Raw genomic sequence first — 22,461 nt, 5'->3', positions numbered from 1 at the left:
TTCACCTTCACACACGATTCAATGTTAGTGCAGACATCACGAGCAGACGTGAAACTTGGGGACTTATTTTTTTAATGTCTTGCGAAGGAGATTAAGGAAATTGACTTCTATTGTGAAACCATAAGGTTTTAGGAAATCCCCCATAACGACCACCCACCACATGCCGAATGTGGTTTAAAAATGAAATCAGTTTTAACCGGTCTTATCTGCTACACCGTTAGCAAGGCGTTCACATGCTTTTCTCTTTTGTAGGAATGGGATCATATAATAAGAGCTGCTGACATCAGCAGCAACCACTGACAGACTCACCATTGCTGGTCCTTGCATCATGGGATTTTAAAACATTATGTATTTTACAGAACCTCACAGTCAATTATCACTCTAACCCAGAGATGAACTGTAGTCTGCTGGATTTTTTTTATTAACCGGGACGAGCCATTCAGCTTTAACCCTACAGCTCAACACATAGTTGGAGAAAATATTATTTGTAGTTTTTACATTTTGGCAGTTTTTCATTTTCTTCCTGGATCAAAAACTGTCTGCGTTCATTTGTTTCCCACTCTTGATCTATCCTTCCCCCTCTCCCTTTCCTCTCACTCTCCATCTACAGAGCCGAACTCCTAACTGGCTCACTTGTTACCCTGAAAATCGGTATTCTCAACCAATAAAACATACTTAATAGCATTGCTTTCAGTAATTAAAATGGCGACTAAAATACAGTAGCTCATTACACAGGAACCAACAAGGGATATAACATAGAAGAACAAATCGCACACTTACTTACAAAGCACCTTATAATAAAGTTAACAACCAGCAGTTTTGTCTATTAACTGGGGAAGATGAGCAGCAATAACAGCAGGAAGCTACAATACACACAGCTGCACCTATAAACATTTAACTACCAATTTAATACATGTTTAGTTCTATTTATCGCTGCTAAAACCAGCAAGGCGAGTGGCTACACATCTGCAATTTGCACTTCCAATCAGGTAAAGCTATGTTGTGCTTCGTTAGTAAGGATGTGAGCAGACATCCACAGCCAGGTCACTGACTCTGAGGTAATGTAACAATGCTCTCAGTGCCATCATGCCAACTTTTAGTAGGTATACAGTTATGTATACCATAATCACTATCTTAGCATGGTAGCTTGCCAATATTTGTAAGAAATACCAAATAATCCAAGCTGGAGGAAAATGTGGTACTGGATTGTTTTTACGTGATATTTCTCATTTTAGATTTCCATAGTTCCACTAAGTCATCACGAAATAAATGTTTAATCAAAGTTGCTACTGATGCATTGGGTTTGTATTTAAAAGGACTTAAGGCTGCTCTCTTGTGCGCAACTAAACACTTGTAAAGAGGAAGCATAGAGCCATCAGTTAAATCAGCTCCAAAATATTTTTTTTAAAATCTTTTATTGCAAAAATATAGAATTTGATAACACACTACAAAAACATCAACACAAACATGATACATGACAGTCTCAAAGACAATAGGTAAGTATTTTTACTGTGCTTTCAAAGAATCACAAAACATTATTCAGTAGTTTTTAAACTTTATGTGTGAGATACTGACCTTGGGAAAATCAAATGACAACACAGACCAGGTCACACATCTGCTTTTATATGTCAACACTTTGAGTGAAAGCTGCACATTTTCCCTCTAACATCAAATATGTTATGACCCAAATAAATGCACCTCCTATTTTCCACTTCCTGAGAAGTTAACTTTACAGATATGAAGCAAACAGGGCAATTGGTGACACAAGTGTTTTCCCACTGCAAATATGAATTATCTTTAGCAAAACTGCTTAAACACGCAAACACTTTAATGATCAATACCTTCAGTAAAGTTGTTTCAATTTACACTAGCTTCCCACAATGTGGTTTATCAGTGTAAAAAATACTATGATGCCCACATGCCTCATTGGTTGTTACCATGACAACAATGTCAGTCAGAAGAACCTCTTGGCATAAAGTTCTGTGCCCTTGAATGTATAACCTGCACACCTGATGAAAAACTTTCATTTTCAATAATTATTTGGAAATGCTTAAACATTTGAACTGCCACTGCCTGGCCCGGCCAAGCTATAATCCCACCCACTTGTCATCTTTACTTCACATTTTTTATTTAAAACCATGAAGATGCACTTGCACCGAAATGAATGCTTTGTATGCAAATAAATTTTTTTTTGTGCTACTATCAGGTATTGCTCTTGTACATTTGTTAGATTTGACTCTCTATTCATCATGTAATGCTGTGCTTTTATTATGGAGCCAATTGCAACCAACTCCAATGTATGAATGCAAGACACAGACAGGAATTTATCTAAAATGAAAAAAAAGTTATTCTCATCTGAAAGAACATTTTAAATAAATTTGATTCAGATGATCCTTCAAAAGTCAAATTGAATTCAAAATAATCAGTTCTAGTATAAACACATGGTTGATATAATCCCATCAATAAATATAGCTCTGTTCGGTGTGCTTTCTTCCTGCCAGACGAGGATTGCTCGGAGATGGCCAAAATAAAGTCATGCCAATACAAAGTGCTGAGAATAAATACTCTGAATCCATGACAATTCTGAGCAGCAACATCCATCAATTGTGTATATTTGAACTCTTTTGAGGAGTTTTTGTCAATACATTGTTGTTGATGACATGAAAACAAAACAAAACAAAACCCAGTATAAACTTTGTACTTAGTAGTGGTAATGCAAAAATACATTGAAAAAAGAAAAAAAAAGGAGGAAGTCTATTGATATTAACGACTACTGCTACTGACCATGTGCATAAACATATCATCTACTTCTCAAAAGATTTTTGTCAAACCCTGTGTTTACATTCCAAGATGTTTCATCATGACATAAACAAGAATTTCAAATTTTGTTTATATGTATATCTAAGCACTGAGAACAATAAGTGATAAGGGAACACAACAATTATAGTAAATACATAGCAAAGAATTAAGAAAAAAACTTTTGACACCAAAAAGTCACCTATAGACATTTTTAGTTGAACAAAAGAGTAACATATTTCTCATAAAGTGCAAATTAAATTAGTTCCAACATACACATTGTCTGACATTCCTCTTATTGCCTGTAGATATTGTTGGCAAAAAGTAAGTACGTAGAAATTTGGGGCACAATCGGAGCATAGGCTAGTGTTTTGGCAGGGGAGGAAATAATGGTGCTTGAAGATGTGAGGCACTTATAAGGGTGTACTATTCATCAATTGGTTATGCCCCAGGCATGTGTGTGAATTAAAAGTCAAGCCAAAAAGGACCGCAGAAAGCCAATTCCAAAAGATTTCGGCAGAATCAAAACATTGCTTAATTTCTGTAAATGCTGATAGTATTAATGTGACAGAAGAAGTATTAATTGAAATCATGTTAGGTAAATCAAAAGGACCTAGCAATGACTTTCACTGTACATGCCTTACGTTGTAATATAAAAGTTACACCATATTCCTGATGTATTCCCCCACTAAACCAAACATCTGCATTGTCTTAACAGTCTGCATACAGAATGTACTGTATATGTTTTACTGTGCCTTAGAATTGGTAGAATACCACAAATCTATTGATGCTAAATGGGTGCCGCTGGCAACTTCATCCATTAAAATGACAATATACTGTATTTAAGTACAAGTTGGAGTCAAGTCTCGAAACTGATTAATATAGACCAAAGACAATGCAGACATTTCTTTCTAGCAAATGTTAACTCAAGTAAAAAATTGGGTTTTAAAAGCCTACGTATTTAAAGCAACATTCGTGACCTTTGTCTATTCATATTCTTTCATGAAACCAAGTACGACGCTTATTTTGACAGCAAATGGACAAACCTAAGGGCCACGAGTGAAGCCGTTTTAAATACCAATGATGAGGCTTTTTACTTTGACTCATCTTGGACTCAAATGTAGTTGAGTGTTTAAATTCCTCCAGGATTACTAAAGTATCTATCTATCTATCTAAATGTGAAACCTGTCTCCTAAAGTGAAAAACCCCTTTAAAACCTTACATTCTGCTTATGTGCTTTTCTATGCTTTTCAAACAGTCATGTGATATCACCTCTTATAAAACTATCGCTACAATCTCATTTCGCTCAACAGTTCCAGCAGAACACAGCATCTAACCAAGAAAAATATGAACATGTCATCTGCAAAGAGGATATACTTTTGTATACTGTCAGGAGTCTGTTCTTACCTAGGTCAATGCAATAAGTCAAGTTTTAGCAATAAAGCACTGAGTAGCAATGTACAACATCCCATATCAAATAAACTAAAGCAAGAGTTTGATCATTGACATCATTTTAAACCTTTAAAACATACCGTTAATTTCTTACATTAATCTGTGCGCACGTTCCTTTTGGGATGCTGAAAATATTTCTAGGTCTTGCAATGGCAATGGAACACAATCACCAACAACATCACACAAATATTTAACCAATCTGGATATCCTTCAGGGCACGAGTGGACAGGTGTGCCAGTAGTCTCGACCCGACAGCGTTCCAGGTTTAAGTAGCAGAAATGTTGATTTATAATATTTGTCACTACTTACTAATGTGTACAACTTTGAGATGCTTGATCAAATCCAATAGAACAATGCTCCCTGCTTTAAATATATAATACATTATATACATGAAAGACATGTAGGCAAAGCTACTCAGTTTGTCATAAAAAACTATTATAATGGAACATAAACTCCACATAATTTTTGCTAGCTTCTTCAAATAAATATAAATAACTAAATGAATATCAAGATGTTGAATATTTCCCCTTACTATCAGCAGTCCAACAAGAGTGAGGTTTATTGTGGTGTGGCATAGATGTGATGGAGAGACTGGTGAACTGAATAGATTGTTGAGGGTTTTTCGTTCGGTACCTGAAGGTTGTTGGTTTAAGTAAAGGCTCCATGAAAATCTGAGTGCACTCGAATGAAGGCTGCATTGGGATCTGACAAAGGATTCCAGCTGAATCTTAGCAAAAATTCCATTAGACTGACAGTAAACATTTGCCCTACAATCTGGCTGATTCTTTCCATGAGATTCTCCATTTTTCATGAGTATCCATTTCTATGATTGCAAAAACTCAATTATGATCAGCTGAACTTCACCAGAATATCCTTAGATAAAACGTTCATTGTATTGAATCCCTCTCAATCCTACTGGAAGTGCCTCAGATGATGTAAAATTTCCATCAGAAAAAAAGAACTAACACCTGTGTGAAAATTTGGGTGAAATATACATATGCGCTAAGGTTCTAGATCTCAGTGAATAGTTCAGCATGATTTTGAGTGAAACAGACTGAATTGAATTTGTGATGTTGGTTTGCTACAACATACACAAAAGTGTAAATTAGTTTGAAAAAAAGTTTGTTCCAAAGTTTTTTTTTTAATGTAGTTAACTTCTTACGTTCAGGAAGACCAAATTGCAAAATTCTCTTTTCTTGGCGGATAGTGATGTATACGATGCTGAATATGAGCACCCATGTATCTTTTGCAAGCTGTACAGCAGAATTATAACATTTTTGTGTGATTTGGATTCAGTAGTTAGACTAAATTTAAATTAAAAATAAACAAATTAAATTGGCAAAGCATCTATCTATCAAAGCATCTGATCTATTCTTACCTGATTATCTTGCCTGCAAACGGTGTTACTCATGAAGAAAATGTAACGCTGGAGAAAATGCCCATAGAAAGCGTGTGGACTGTTCAGATCCAAAAGATTCATGTCACCTGAGACAGGCTGAAATAGTTCTGTTTGAGCCTGCTACATGAAACTGAAAAGTAAAAGTGCTGGTTTCTCTCAGAGCCAGATCCGCAGTTTCAGTTTTTATCTGAGAATGAAAATGCAAACAGTGCACAGAAAAATCGGAATCCCCAAGATTCAAACAAATGGTATCATTAGAATGAGTCCACTTCAGTTTATCATCATCTTCTCTTCATTTAGCACCTCTCAGTTCAGTGTTTCAAAATCTCCCCCAATGTCACCACAAGCAAAGTCTTCACAAAAGGACCACTAAATACTGAACCATCTAGTTTAGATCCATGGACAATGAGTTTCCTTGTCTGCAGAAAGTGCTAATTCCTTCTAGGTCCAACAGCAAATCTGAGTCTTTTCATCATAACTAGGTCCATATATGTGTTCATGTGTGTATGTGAATGAGAGCATGTGTCTGTACATAAGCTTCAGATGTCTATGGTGGAGTTGGTGTTGTTCATATGGACTCTCATCTCCTGAATACTAGTGATGATCTTTTTCTGATGTCCAGCCAGATTCACTCCTACTCTTCGCAAATCCCTGAAAAATATGACATAGACAACATACTTTTATTTATCAAGTAAAAATAAGTATACGTTCTACAGAATATGAAAAAAAAATACTTCATCTAAAAATTTTATTTGTAATATTCATATAACTTTAAACACCTATTTTTAAAAAAAATCTATCATCACAGGGCTCAGGTGGGCTCTTTATTTTAAAGCTTCTTCAGAAGATTTAAAATGAAAAGTTGCAACATATTCATATTCCAGGTATTCCTCATAAAACACATTTGTGACATGAGGACATTTAAATTTTTTTTATTAATCTTTCGATTAATTTTAAGAAATTGCAGTCCTTGTATCACTACCCCACTATTCCACAAGTGGAAGAATTCATAAAAATAGAATTCATTCAAATGAAGAATTCATAAAAATAAATGATAGTAACATTTGCTGATTTCGTCCAGCTACAAGGAGATTTTTACAACTGATAGACATGAAGATACATTAAAACCTGAGCACTTCCAATCAAAACAAAACGTTTTGATGATGTACTTGCTTCTGTTTGTATATGTGGTCTTACTCTGATGTCATCTGAGTCACTGTCTCCAGCGAAGAGTATCCTCCTTCCTCGAAGAGCTCAGTGTAGCGACCCATCTTGATGGAATCGAGCCACTCTCCTATGGTCTGACTTTGAGTGCTGCAGTCCCCTTCTTCACAGGCATGCTCCACCAACAGGTTAGAAACTCTAGTACACAGATGCCGCAAAATAAATAAATAAAACAACAACAACAACAACAAAAAAGCAACAACACAGGAATTGGAAAAGAATCAAATTTAAACACAACGCTTTGCAAGGATTATTTCAAACAGTGTCAATAGTCAGGATGTAGTAAAAGGAAATTAAAAGACATCTGCATCAACAACAAATTAAGAGTGGGCTACACTGCAGTCAGCAACAATTTGATGCCCAATGAGGCTTTGTAAAGTTGGTTAGGCAGCATCCCGCAAAGCTGAAATGCTGTTTTGGCTTTAATACGGCTAACTGTATGTTATTGCATGGACTATTCTTGTTTTTATGTGTGTGCATGTGGAAGGTAGTAGGAGTGTGCGTTGAAAAGACACAGGATTTAAGAGCGCCCACATTATTTCATTATCTCTGTGAAAAAAATAAGGCAATGGGATGCCATTATACACTAATGCAATGCATAGTGAGGAAATACTAATTGACTGTTGAAATGTTTCGATAAACAGAAGATACCCCACTGAATACGCTTCGCATTAATGTGTCCTTTTAAGAAAATGGAGCTACTTTCATTTATTTCTCCCCTCTTCTTCGCCAGCATGAAGCAGTTAGCAACTATGTCCACCCTGATTTAATCATGCATCTGCACAAGACTTCAATGGAGACTCTCATTTCATCTGAACGTTTGTGAGTGTATTACCTTGCGATGCTGGGTTTGATTAAAAAATGAATAGCTCAATTAAAACACAACACATTTTCATATGCGAAAAACAGTTGTTAGAGCCAACTTAATAATAATTATTCTAAAAAATAAATGCAAAAATCATATACTCATTTTTTTTTTTTACAAAGAAGCATTAGTACCAAGGGAAATTTACATAATTTCTACAAAAATCTATGAAAGTCCAAACACAAATGCTTTTCTGCATTAATTCATACCTGTGTGATGAGTTGACCAGCTTTTTTAATGAGCTGGGGTTGCGAATTAGTTTGTCTAGTAGACAGACGATCTCATCAAACTTGGGGCGGCTGCTACGTTCTCGCTGCCAACAGTCCATCATTAGGTGGTATAGAGCCTCAGGGCAGTCCATTGGACCCGGCAACCTATAGCTCTCCTCTACTGCCTTTATTACCTGCAGACACAGTGGTGGATGGAGAGAAATGGATAGAATCTATTATAATTCTGTACCCATGACAGTCAGGATCTCCATAATAACTTCCCTTCATTTGAAAGTTGTGAAATAGAAGATTTGAAGAGTAACACCATCTACACTGGCACTAGAAAAGGTTTACAGGTGTCAGAGGGACAGACCTACAAAACATTTATGCACCCCTGCAAGACTTAAGCATAAAATGAGAGAGAATATATAATCAATGACAAAACAAACATCCACACAAAACCTGAATTGAAGTCCACTGCTTGTTGCACACCAGCCATCACAGGTAAAACTAACCACCTGGCATCGTCTCTCATCCAAGTGCTGATTGCTTAAAACAAGATTATCATCATTGCTATCATCATGATCACTAATCAGTAATGATTGAGGAGTTAGCAGCTGATTTATCTAGATTTATCTTATGGATTGTAGGAAAAATATTCTCATCCACCATGGTGTTTGGTGACCTGTTTGTAAAATGAGCTGTCACTGATTCTAAAACGACCCGTTTCTATTGTGTTCAGGAAATGCTACAATTATTATGTCCACAAAGAATATAACTCTGATCAATCCAACGATAATGACAACGTGCAATTCAAGTCTGAGAATTTACGTATTGTGACAATACAACATGCACGACAAAGTTGGAAATGTCATCCATAATTTCGTTTAAAGAGACAGATGACAACAGAAACAAATGGAAATTATAAGAAAATATACTATTTGGCCAAAGCTGACAATCATTTCTGGGTTACAAAAAAGAGATCACCTTTTGATGTCTGAACATGTAATACCTTTTTCAGAGTAGAACCACAACAAACTGCAGAAAAAAAAAAGTTATTTCCAATCTGAGTTACCCCAAGCAAGATTCTGATTCTTGATATTTAGCTGTGGGGAAGCTTTAGCTCTCTGCCTGACCTCAAACTCAACAAGCAAACTTGGAGAAATTATGAGCATTTGATTCACTGCATAGCCCACTTAATCATCTCCATGAGTAAAGAGATGCAGCACAGAATAACAGAAATGTTTCTGGGTTGAATCAAGTTGGGATGAATAATTAATAAACTCTTCGTTAGACCCTGCAGTGGGAAACAAGCTGTTCTCAGGCTGGGTCTTCCAGTGCGAGACACTGGGGGGGAATTGGTTTGTTGAGTTCATGACAGCCTTTACTTGCGTCAAATTCTAATAAAAGACTGACACGATAGCGCTCCAATACACATGCATGCATGAAAGCACATGTACGCAAGCAGTAAACCTCAAGAGAGGAGCACAACGTCAAATCATTACTGAGTGCTGAGAGCGAGAAGAAATGCAGATAGCTGACTGGCAGTGAGGAAAGATCAGAAGAGGAAAGTGAGACACCAAGGTGGGTGAAAGACAGAGGTTAGACATGATGCAAGGCGGACTATAGACAGATTATATTTTTGAGAGAAAAAGGAGCAGACGAGAGAAAAACTGTGAGGAGGAAACTGGTAGAAATGGGAAACAGGAGAGAAGCGTAGAGAGAGAGTGAGAGCCTCCACTTCCTCGGGTAGATCAGAGAAAATCCAGCATAAAGCTTTCAATTAAACATCAAACGTCTTCTCCTCTCCTCCCTCGCTCCAGACTACTCTGAGACAGACAGCCTAATAACCAGGAGGAAGAGGAGGGGTCTGAAGCAGGGGATGAAGAGGTCACTGGAGTGCTGTTTGTGCATATGTTGCCTGTGTGTGTGTGTGTGTGTGTGTTTGTGGGTCTACGGGTGTGAAAAAAAAAAAAAAGTGCACGTGTTCGGTGTCAGAATCAAATGCTACATTCTCGCTCCTCGCCATGCAACAAAATTGCACTTCACCTTCATTAAAATTAATTCTGGGCTGCACTCACACGTAGACTCTAAACTCTCCCTGCCTTTTCATCAGCATCTTCCCTGACTCACTCTTCTTCCTGTCTGATGAAAAGACACACGCAGATGATCTGGGTACTCGCTGAGTAGCGCTAAACCACTAGCAGTCATTCCCCAGCTGTTCATTTACAAATGTTAGAATGTTACATTTGGCCAAATATTTCACAAATAACTTAAAAATACTGAAATAAAATGATCAAAATATTAAATCACTAATGGCTGAGACGTGACATGAGTGTTCAGCCTGCTAGTTTCCTTGCTATATTTTTCTGCTTGGTTTTGCTTCTCTATGCGTCTCCACCTGTTTCACTCTTTTGCTTACACACACCTTTCTGTCATCAAACAACGACTCTTTCTGCTTCCCTTCAAGCTATCCATTCTCATTGTCCTCGCTCTGCCTTAAGGACCCTCTCTATCTCAGTCAGCCTCCTGATGTCTCGCCAACATCTTTGTTAGATGTCTCCACTTGCATCTCACACGCAGTAGATTAAGTATTTCTCCAGAACAATTCTGTTTGCCTTCTGCCAACATTTCCTCACCCCAATGCAGCGCACTTCTGTGTATTAAAGAAACATTTAAAAGTGCTTTAAACAGTCAATCAGAGTGTTGGAAAAGGTAACAGATAGAATATCAGCATGGGGAGGGTTCAAAAACGTTTAAATTACCGTAAATAATAAAATAGTTTGTCGCTCTATCGCGGAGTTTTGTTTTTTGCAGCAGGTACTGGAACGCATTAACGGCGAGTAACGAGGAATTACTGTAACATCAAACACAAATTAGGACATTAACTTTCTCACAATGCTTTCGTAATTACTGCATTGTGGGAAATGTAGTTTTTGGTCAAAGTACACTTTTGACCTATTTATTTTTAGACACACTGACCTTTTATGCTCTCGCGGGCCACATGAACAAATAATGACTTGAAATTGAGGGTGGGGGGGGGATCATTGGGGTTAATACATACAGCATCACACGAAAGATGTCCAACTCACATCTTGATTGGACATCTCCCAATATGGCCTCTCTCCGTATGACATCACTTCCCACATGACGATGCCGTAGCTCCACACGTCACTGGCTGAGGTGAACTTCCTGTACGCTATTGCCTCTGGAGCCGTCCAGCGAATAGGAATCTTCCCACCCTGTGAAGAGATGAAAGAACATTTAGCTGACACACCGAATGCCTTTGTGGATTTAAAGGAAACTATATTCTATTTGTGTTAGTTACTATTTAAAATGTAGCAACAACAGCTCAGCGCCACACTAACACAACCTTCCTGTGTATAAATACAGCTGCAGTCATTCTAAAGATTCCTACTTTCATGACTCTAAGATGAAATCAGGAACAGACCTTAACTGACACACTTCTGCAGCATGTGGTCCAACCCACAATCTCACTAATGAATACCAATTTAGGAACACATTCATGGCACCGTGTTACACTTTCTTTTTACAAATCCCCTGTCCTAACTGTGGGGGGGCTCCGAGATTCTTCTACTTGTTTTTTCTCATCTTCATTATTGCACTTTCAGTGCAAGTGCAGAAAAGTTCACCACTGCTGAGTTCCAGAGGAAAATGTGTTTTCAGATGTTGAGTAGTGAAATTAGCCCGATGCAGTATAGATGAACATAACAGCGGGACATCACAGGGTGTGATTATTTGAAGGGTGTGAATTATGTTATTCTCGTCGCTCTGTGAGAGAAAAAGAGCCCAGAATAAGAAAGCAAAGGACGAGGCAATGAGAGATGTAGCCTGGCAGCGAGAGGTGAGTGACAGGATATTTGGCACTAAGGCAGAAAGACTTGGTGCTAATTGAGTCTTGCAGAGTCTGAGCCCAGTACTAATTGGCCGTCCTCCTGCAGGAAGTAGCCGACTGACTGACAGGACGCAACCTGCCTGAGACGCACAGCTCAATTTAAAACTCACTGCTGCCACCTCTCTCTTTTTCTGTGTGTGTGTGTGTGTGTGTGTATATGTATGAGAATACAAATACTGTATGTTTAATTCATCTTGAGCCAGACTTGTGAGTGTCCACTTAATCCAAGGTATGATATGCTATAGCGGCTGCACACAGATATGCACAGTGGAATAAACACAACAGCGTGTCCATCAGTTGATTCCTTGAGAATCCATTGGGGGGAATTTTGACTGTTTCACATGTATATTCAGCAAAACGTTAAAAAAAATGTAAATGGGGATTTGATGATTTTCTATTTCATTCAATTTTAATTCATCAAAAATATCTTTCATAAATTTTTTTTTTTTTTTTTGGACAAGTACATGTTCTGGTAAATTGTGACCTGCTTTTTAAACTTGTTAATTAGTTAGAGATCAATGAAAAAATGCACCGGTCAGTGGAAAACAAACAAAACACTCAGGTTGTGTTGATGTCAAAAAACTGACACAAGGTTCAAAAGTAAATAAAAATGTCACAATGAGTTACTTGAAGAAACCAATAATGAGACACGCAGCCTCAAAAAGCTCCTTGAAAGCATGTGTGAAATGTCACTGAATTTTGTGTGGCAGCTTCTGAGAAAACAGAAGGATGTACGAGTAACGGTGACCCTATTACACCCTTACCCGAGTGGTGTACGCCGCCTCCGCATCGTCCTCCAGAACTCGGGAGAGGCCAAAATCCGAAACTTTAGAAACAAGGTTACTGTTGACCAGGATGTTACGAGCTGCAAGATCCCGGTGGACGTATCCCATGTCTGACAAGTATCTGCATTTATAAGGACAAAGACAAAGCTTTACTTGAACACTGGACCCAAACATTGTGTTCAGTAATGCGCTGCGTTTGAATGCATGTGTTTACCTCATGCCAGACGCGATGCCTCGTAGCATACCAACCAGCTGGATCACAGTAAACTGACCATCATTTTTCTGTAGACAAGAATGGAGAAACATGTTTCTTAGTATGCGGTTCAAGTATTTTTCATTAAAACATGGTAGAATATTTACTCTACTAAAAAGATTTAGTTAAATGCTTGCCAGTAACCCCATAAATGAATTTTACAGTTAGCCCAGGATGTTGCACCTGCACTTTAATTATGCAACACCTCACCAATGCAGTGGTCTTCCACTCTGTCTACACCTAATTATAATTTTATAAAGTGCTTGTTCTGCATTTTAGCCTCCACGTTAAAAAAAATAAATAAATAAAAGAAGAGAGGGAAAAGTATGACCTTCTGTTTTACTGGAATCATGAATAACTTTGGTGATTTTTCCACTTCAAACATGAATTTCTTGCTGTGCAGCATCGGAGACCTCAATGTGACAAAGTGTCAATCGGTCGTGAGTCCCATTAGGGCAACACTTTCAGTACAGAATGTATGTTATCACAATATTAGTGCCCCTTTCATCCGAGATGGAGATGGACAGACCCTAGCTACACCCAACAGCTTTAACTCTTCAGACCCACTAAAACCTTTTTCCCACTCTGTCTTTACACTCAGTTAAGAATCCAGTGAAATGCCAAACAACCGATCAAGAATCAATAAGACAATCGATAGAACTGGAACAAAAAGTAAAATTCATGATGCTATTGCTAACAATGAAATGTTATTTCTGATTTTGATTTTTAGAGAATTTTGAGTCTGATGTTATTTAAACCATTTTTTCACAGGATAAAATCTATCTCCAACGATTACAATTTTCTAAATGTTGCGGTAATGATGATGGCCCACAGAACAAAATAATTTTTAAAATAAAAAACAAAACAAAAAAACATATCCAATAGTACTCTGCATCCCATCTAGACATCGAGGTAGAGTTACAATTTCCGTCTTGAATATTTTTTTATTTGACATCACCAAACGGTAAATGAAATACTTTTGTTGCAAAAATACTGTAAAAGGATGAAAATCGTTCTGAATGAGGCACATCATGGCTGAAGACAATTCAGATATTTTCTGATATGTTACAAATGTTTATTTCATATTTGAATATCTACCAAAGCAAACAGCACTCTTTGGGGAATATAATCGGACGTGTTGATTTTCATTTAACATCAATGAAAGTGTGAGTAATGGCAACCTAAAAACTATCTTCTTCAGACAACATTCACTATTCATTTCCCCCTCAGTGATTTCTGATCCAAATATCAACCATCCGTCTTCAGTAGGACATCATACTTACAGGTGAAATGAGATGTTAAGCCTCAGATCTCAGTTATCATCGGTTATCGTCCTAACAGTGCTTTGTCCAAACCTCCACCCACGCTGGCCTCACTACACTGGCCATCCATGTAATTACTTCATAGGGTTTTCTGTGCTGCTCCACTTGCTGGTTCCCCAGCTTCTCTTCCTCCCCTTTGTCATCGGGATTACTCCCAAAGGCACACCGGGTCGTCACGTCAGCAGTTTTGGGTAACCACAGCACCTCTCCTCAATCCTTCTCCTGACTTTTTGTCTTATAGTATCCACCCACACGGTTAGGGATGGGAGAACAATGTTCACACAAAGGGCTTTTCTAGTCTCCACTTTTAAGCATGCCACAGTTTTATTTTCACCTTCCTTTAAAATTTCCATAACTGCTGTTTCTGAAATATGCTTCCACCATTTTGCAGTTGCGTGGCCTAATTTCTCTCATCTCTCCATGAGCCATCTGCTGCACGAGTTTAGCCACTTTTCATGTAGGATTCAGACCTCGTCCGCCAACTGAGCATTGCGCCTCTGTTACCGGGAAGCAGAATGAAGTGCTCTGGAGTGAGATCACTTAATTCAGAGACTTGCCAGCCAGCCTCTTCATGATGGTTCACCTTCTCTGCTCACTGAAATCCACATTTTCAAGTCAGTACAGACATGATTCCAGCCTTGAGCGCACAGTTTCTTTCATATTTTCTGGCAAAGCGATTCCATCTCCCAGTGCAGGCTAGTAAATCTTTGAATATTTGCGAAGCAGGTATAAAAGTTGACACTGAACTGGGCTGCTTTTGGTATTATTCACTGTTGCTCCAGTTTATTTTATGTTCTGAGAAATAATGCAGCAACAGTGTATCTCAAACGCTTTTCATGTAAACACTCATAAGTCTCACATCCTCTATTTGACTCCTGCTAGAATCCATAGAATGAGGAGCCACTGGACTGGACTACTGAAAGCTCAGTTCACTTGATCCTCTTTGCCAAGTGGTGCATCTCCAATAAAAAGTTAGTAGGAAGGTATTTTGTGTGACATTGCCTCTTTGCACTCATCTGCATCCAGGAGCTCAACCTTAATATATTCCAAATATGACACAAAAACAATTCCTTTTGATCTATTCCTTAGAGTTGGAGGTGGTTTAAGTTGACCTTCTCTTCTTCCTTTGTCCTAATTTATATCCTCTTTATCTGCAGTCTACAATTATCTGCTGTCTATAATTATCATCCTACTTTCTTTTACTCTCCCACTTTATTGCAATCATTTATTTCCTTCTCCCTAGATTCCCTTGTACTACCTTCTCCCCTGTCCTACCTTGAGAAAAGTGTCCAGTGATCCATTCTCCATGTACTCAGTGATGATCATTACTGGCTTGCCTGGAAAAGAAAAACAAAAAGACAACATACCTTACTACTACAAACACAAGTAAATGAAGTCTTAACTTGAAAAATATCATGAAGTAAAAATATTATAATGAGTTACAGTTGACTTGAAAAGCCAAGTTTGACTGGAGGTAGACACGCTGATGACTCACTCTTGGTAACCACTCCTTCCAGACGGATGATGTTGGGATGATTGAACTGGCCCATGATTGATGCCTCCCACAGGAAGTCACGTCTCTGCTGCTCTGTGTAGCCCACCTTCAAAGTCTTGATAGCCACCTGGATCTCTCTCTTCCCTGGCAGCCTCAGTGGTCCGCTGCACACCTCGCCAAACTCCCCTGTGGTACAACACAAAGCTTTACCGTGCCCCAAACATTTTAGCCCACCCTGGCCTGAAAAGCCTTGTTAAATTGTGAAACAAGCATGTAAATGTGTGACATATATCTTTATTCTTTGAAATGCTCGTTCTAATTTGGACAACAAAGGCATTCTGACTTATTTTGTAGTTATTTCAAATTTTTTCTGGTTCTCTACAGGGCACCGGCGCTATTTACGGATCTCATTTTCTAGCACAGTTTTTGGCTTAATTGACCATGTCTAAATGTTTGTCTACACAATGATGTACAATTATGAATGTGACAGGTTTATGAGGGTTGAAGGAAATATGGTGTACTTTTGTGGCTGTAATGAGAAAATGGTGAAATTCTAAACAACTTCACAAAATGAGGTGAGACTTGCTGTTTTTATACCAAACAGTCTGATTTCATAGATGAGGCTGTTAAAGGGGTTTTACATGAGGAAGCTGCAGGTTCATTTCAAAATGAAAAATGGGGAATTCTGTAAAACATTATTCTCCCCAAATAACTCCTCTGGGAACAAAGATTATAAGAATCACACACACTTCCTCAATGCCTGCACTCACCAGCTCCAATGATCCTTTCTATGGAGATGAATGAGACGTCAATCTCCTGCGCAAATTCATGCACTGCCTGGTTGGGATCTTCGTAGGTCAACGGGTCAATGTAGGTGCGCACCCCTGGGAACTTTACTGCAGACACATAAAAGCATGCCTTCGTTACCATTTAAATGTATAACAACCAAGAAGGCTTGCAATGCCAACGCTACACATGCATACGTAATCTAAAGAAGTCAGTTGTCTTCCTCTCAGTAGCTGAGATTACTGCCAACTCATCAATTCTACATTACGTCATTGATGTAGAATAATCTGTGAGAAAACGTTTTATCCTATGGCAACATTGTATTATTTTTAAATATCTTTTATATTGTTTATAGTACCAATCACACCTACATAGAGCTCTACCAGAACAATGAAAAATACTATGTTTAGAGAGCTAAATTCAGTATTTCACACCTGCAGTTATCCTTAAATCGGTCACTTTTGGAATTTATGCATAATTTGCTAATTTTAGAGAAATTTCTTCCACGGATTGAAATGATTCACCAAACAGACTGCTACTTGGTATTTTTGATTTCTCCAGAGCCGATGGACTCATCACAGTTAGCCCCAGTGCCAACACATGGACAGCTGGATACAATGCCAAAAATGTGGCCCAAGTAAATTAAGCTGTCACGGCCTATAAATCACCATGGCTTTGTGTGTCCTCTGCAAACATGGATGCAAAGGAGCAGGTTTGTCATCCAAATAATAGAACTGAACACAAAACTGTGTCCCAACTGGACTAGTGAGGCACACGGACCCACAGAGATGAATAAACTCATACAGACAAGAACACTGACTCAACCTTACTGTGAATATAGTAGAAACTTTGTTTTGACCTTGCCCACACACACGGACACACACACACACACACACACACACACTCTTAACCTACTGTGACCATTGTGGAAGTGCATCTTCTCCTCATCAGGATCCTGCTTCGCTTTGCTGTAACCACACCTCCTGAGAACAAAAAGACAGAGCAATTTACAGTTTTCATGTTCACCTGTAAATGTTGCTGCTTTTTTGTCACTGCAGAAAAACCTTCATGCTATTATAGCATAAAAAAAAACAACGAAACACACCTTTTGAAACGACGTGCAATTATTTTTATCAACTCCATAAAGGTTACTAATTAGCAGTATTTTCAGCAGTAACAGCTCCGGCAGTCAGCACACAACGTTGTTTTGTTTTTATTTCATGACACCTCAGGAAACATTCAGTACAGTTTCATGTGCTTACAGTTTCATTATATAGCAATGACTGGAAACCATTTGTACCAATTTCTTGCTCATATATGATATAACATTATTCATATTATCTGCCACATATCTAGAAAATAAAACGTGTCACATTTATTGAGTAAGAATGAAAGGTAGCACAAAGAGACCTCAGTCAAGGTACCACAAGACAATCTAGACAGAAAGATTAAAGATTAAAATTAAGATTAAAAGATTGAACAGAGAGCATTACACTTCGAATCTACGAGCAATGTAAGTTTTTTTTCTTATTTAGCCGCAGGTTATTATATTTCAAGGTCCAAATAAATATAACTGAAAAAGATTTTAGCAGAGAGCGGCAGTTTTAAAGTCATATACTTTCACAATAAAGCCAATGATAATATCTTGACACACCTAAATGTGCATATAAAAAGATTTTTAATGAGGTCATCGAAGCAATAAAAATGTATATTTTGCATCTGTCTATCTTTTCATTCCTGGCGTGGAGGGTCAGACCTTTTTGCTTTATGGATCTACATCCATGTGCTCAAAGCCACACCGTGTACGTGTACGCACACACACACGTATGTTCATGTATTTTTTGGGTTGAATGGGTTCATTTACTTGACTAAACCCAGAGTCCAGACAAAGCTAATGGACACATCAGCGCGCACACACACACACACACACACACACACACACACACACACACACACACACACACGCACACACACACGGGTCATGTCCAACCATTTCCAATCAAGTCTCTCTGTTGGACAGCCAGGTTTGGCTGGAGGGGTTTGGCATGGACAACTGGATAGGCTAAGGGAGGGGTGTGTGCATGTGTGTGTGTCTGCCGGGGGGTGTTTAGTTTGCCGGATCTGTTGAGTCAAGGGGTTTGAACACACTCAATACACAGCCTGCCCTCTAAACTTCCTGCATGTGGGCGTCTGTGTGTTTTAATCATCGATGCATCGATGCATTTGCATGTCCACTTTCTGGATATCTGTGTGTGCATGCGTGTATATATGTGTGTGTGTGTGTGTGTGTGTGTGTGAGGAGGGGCGGATGGAGGGGGTTGCAGTCCTCGTGTCCCAGATCCATCACTGGAAAATTTGTCATTCCTCAACTTCCCTCCCCTACACCAACTCGGGCAATCCTGGAATCACATCTATGTGAGTCTAAACCAAAATCCCAACTGTGCTGATCTGATCTAATTTTCATCCCCTGAACGTCACTGCTTTGATCGTCATGTCAAATAAAAGTGGGGGGAAAAAAAACACATAATGATGGCCAAATAGTCAATGTCATGGATAAATCGATAGATTCATGCATATAAAATAAACAAACTGAATTAAAATACATTTTTAAATGATGGACACATCAACATAAGTGATAAGAATATGGATGTGGATCTGAATTCCCACTCATAACCTTGTAAAACCAGCCCTCAGTTCCGTTAAATATGGTTCACTGACAGGATCTGACATGTATAGGCAGTGATTACCTTAATTACATACATGTCACAGGAATATGTGGTTAAAGATGATGAAATTAGATATTAGAAAAAGTACAAGAGTTCAAGGAAAATTCACAGACATAAAAATTAGAGAGACATTAATGATATAAAATTGCACAAGGACATTCAGGCATGTCTCAGTGGATACTTGTCTATGACAATTTACAGAATAGTCCCAGAAATAACTGATGAACAATGACAGCACCATGCACCCTTTTGAGAATTTATAACACTTTAATCCTCAACAATATTCTGATATTAGAAATTGTATGTGAAATACAACTAAACTACCCTCAATAATAATAAATGAAATAAAACCACACATGTTATTGGGCTTAACAAACACTCTTTAAATGATTCATCCTCCACACTGGGAGTACAAATTGTTGATATTTTGTCACTCGATTTCAGGACAATCCGTTGGTTTAAATGTATCAGTCCTAAAGCAATTTATAATCCTGACCTATTACAAAAGTCAACCCTCCAGCCATCTACACTATCTAATCCCATAATGCTTCTTGACAACACAAAATATCTGGGTTAGAAATAACTTGTGATATGTCAGTTTTGTTGATCCGCAAAATGCTTGAGGAGCACAAGAGGATTTCCTCTGATTTACCACTCACACTCAGAAATGGGGTTTATTTTTGGTGTGCTTAAATCATAATGATACATTTGAGATCCATACTGATCATCCTATTCCTTAAGAATTTCATAGGCAGAACTTTCCCTTAATAATTAACCAAAAATGTCCTGTTTTTGTAAAAAAACAAAACAAAAAACAGAACATGTGCGGTATCAGCTGTTAAAGCCTTTGGTATTCAAATAGTCCATTTTTTTCCTGAAATCATGTGGATGGAAACACATTTTATGTCTGTGTATTTAAGATTTACCGTCCACTGAGCAGGAATCCAGCAACGACTGCCAGCAGGACCAGAGCCAAGGTGATGGCCACCGCTACAATTGATGCTTGAGCGCGCTCACTGGTGGCTGTTACTGTCAAACAAATGAGAAGGGATCAGTCACGTATGACACACACACACACGCACACACACACACGCTGATGATGCAGTCTCCAAAAGCAGATGGAGGTCAAGTTGAAGTTTGTTGTAACATCATGCTCCCTCTCCCTTTCTCAGACGTACTCACAGTAAGGACTGGTCTGGAACTCAAAACGGCGGCTAAAGGCGCCATACCCTGCTGAGGTCCTGGCTCTGACCTGTAAGGCATCAGACAGATTCCAAGTGTCACACATGCAGTAACTAAAACTGTCAATGTATTTTCAAATATATTCACGTGTAACTTTTACCCAAAAAACCTTGGATAATGCTTATTTGCCCCTTCTCATTAGAGAACATTTAAATTTTGCCACTAATAATTATTTGTGAAATAGTTTTTTTGGTTTTCATAATCTTATTTAGGGTATGCAGGGTGTGGCAGTCGGTAGCGCTGTCTCTGCACAACAAGGCAGGTACGGATTCGAGTCCCGCTTTGTGTGGAGTTTGCATGTTCTCCCCAAATCTGTGTGAGTTCTCTCCGGGTTCTGCAGCTTCCTCCCACACGCGCTTCAGGTTAATTAGCCGTTCCAAATTGCCTGTAGGAGTGAGTGTATGTGTGTGTGTTTATATGTCTCTGTGTAGCTCCGCGGTGCACTGCCGTCGCGCCTGGAGTATACCCCGCCTCACGCCCTTAGACAGCTGGGAAAGTCTCCAGCTCCCCGAGACCCGCACGAGCTGATGAAGCGTTCAGGATAATGGATGGATAATCTTATTTATCAGTTTTTTGTTGTAAAAAAAAAGAAAAAAAGCTTGACCTGGAAGATATAGACTGAAGAGGGCTTCAGGCCTTCCACCACCATCTCAGTCTCCTTGGATTTTATAATAGTGTAGCTGGAGTCCTGCTCCTGTAGCAGAAGAAAGGCAGTCAGAATTACTGCAACATGACGTAAACACATGCAGTCTTGATCATCCTTCATTTTGTGGTAATTATTCTGCAAGATTTTACACAGGTCTGGCCTGTATCTAATTTCTATGCATATTTTTTTTATAGCAAAGCCACCTGTAGTATGAGTGTGTGTTTGTGTGTGTGTGTGTGTAACTATGCATGTGTGTATAAGGATCAGTTTCTCTAACTGTAAGCACGTCAGGTTTAAGCAACACTAAATGCCCCCTCCATTAGCCAGAAGCCATTAGCTAACCGCAAACCACAAACCCTGCCCTGCTATGTGCACCTTCAGTCTGACCTTCCCAGAAAAGAAGACGATACACAACAAAAGAGAGTAAAGAAGGACACAAGAACAATGATATGAATACAAGGATCAAATTACATTATATATCAAAATTCAAAATAATGCAGCTACAGCACTGTCATCCAAAAAAAATCACTTTGTGAAGTTTTCATCATTAAAAAGAAATTATCAAATAAAGGTGCTTATCATTCTGAAGTCTATCTGCTAATAAATGCGGCTGTTATAAGGCATCGATTTATGCAATGTAGATTTTCAGCAGTTCATAAAAACTCTCTGATCCAGACGCCTGTATTATGTTGACTTGAATTAAGGTTGATTAAATAAAGATGCATTTTCATTCATCGTGACATTAAAATACATTATACGTTTTAATATTATAATATTAAAATGTATAATATTAACCAGCGTATCAATAGCTGCAGGGAAAGCAGGACACACTGCACATGAGAAATACTGAGTATCATATACCCACAAGCTTTACACAGGTACTCCAGTGTCACACAGAAATGAAAGCCTTGTCTAAAGAAAAGAAAAAACAAATTTCTGTATTAAATTACCTTTTCAAAGTACTTGATTTCATACTCTAGGATGATACCGTTGGGACGATCAGGCTCCGCCCAAGAAAGGGCGATGCTGCTCTTCCCTGTGTGACCTTTTCTCACTACACTCACTGGGGAAGGAGCTGCACACAAAAACGCACACGCGCACACACACACGCACACACACAAACACACAGAGAGACACAAAACAATTAAAACATATTAATTTGCTTCGGTGGTAAAATTCAAGCAGTTTTATACGATTCAACCCACTGCATCTCTTTCATTCCAGTGTTTAATGTTGCCGATATAAAATTATAATAAACAGTGATTAAACACGAGAGTAATTGCACCGGTTGTAAAATCTGTCGGGTACCATCAGCATCTATGAGAAATCTTTGGATGTTTACATG

The 22,461-nt window shown here is 38.4% G+C and overlaps 1 protein-coding gene across 1 annotated transcript in view; it reads right to left on the bottom strand.

Moving 5' to 3' along the window:
* Window positions 1-6,186: 6,186 nt before the first annotated feature.
* Window positions 6,187-22,461, bottom strand: part of LOC137608091 (ephrin type-A receptor 5) — a 53,636-nt gene continuing 37,361 nt past the window's right edge. Inside the window, exons 6-19 of the mRNA XM_068334137.1 lie at window positions 22,067-22,191; window positions 21,075-21,164; window positions 20,411-20,480; window positions 20,155-20,257; window positions 17,418-17,485; window positions 16,487-16,612; window positions 15,717-15,902; window positions 15,497-15,558; window positions 12,861-12,928; window positions 12,626-12,767; window positions 11,038-11,187; window positions 7,946-8,139; window positions 6,845-7,009; window positions 6,187-6,298 (exon numbers count right to left, since the gene is read on the bottom strand). Coding sequence (XP_068190238.1) covers window positions 6,187-6,298; window positions 6,845-7,009; window positions 7,946-8,139; window positions 11,038-11,187; window positions 12,626-12,767; window positions 12,861-12,928; window positions 15,497-15,558; window positions 15,717-15,902; window positions 16,487-16,612; window positions 17,418-17,485; window positions 20,155-20,257; window positions 20,411-20,480; window positions 21,075-21,164; window positions 22,067-22,191 — 1,661 coding nt within the window. The remainder of the gene's footprint in view (window positions 6,299-6,844; window positions 7,010-7,945; window positions 8,140-11,037; window positions 11,188-12,625; window positions 12,768-12,860; window positions 12,929-15,496; window positions 15,559-15,716; window positions 15,903-16,486; window positions 16,613-17,417; window positions 17,486-20,154; window positions 20,258-20,410; window positions 20,481-21,074; window positions 21,165-22,066; window positions 22,192-22,461) is intronic.

Source organism: Antennarius striatus, chromosome 15 (assembly GCF_040054535.1).
Source record: "Antennarius striatus isolate MH-2024 chromosome 15, ASM4005453v1, whole genome shotgun sequence".
Classification (NCBI taxonomy): Eukaryota; Metazoa; Chordata; class Actinopteri; order Lophiiformes; family Antennariidae; genus Antennarius; species Antennarius striatus.
Note: the sequence above shows the minus strand (reverse complement) of the source record. Positions and strands in the feature narration are given on the sequence as shown.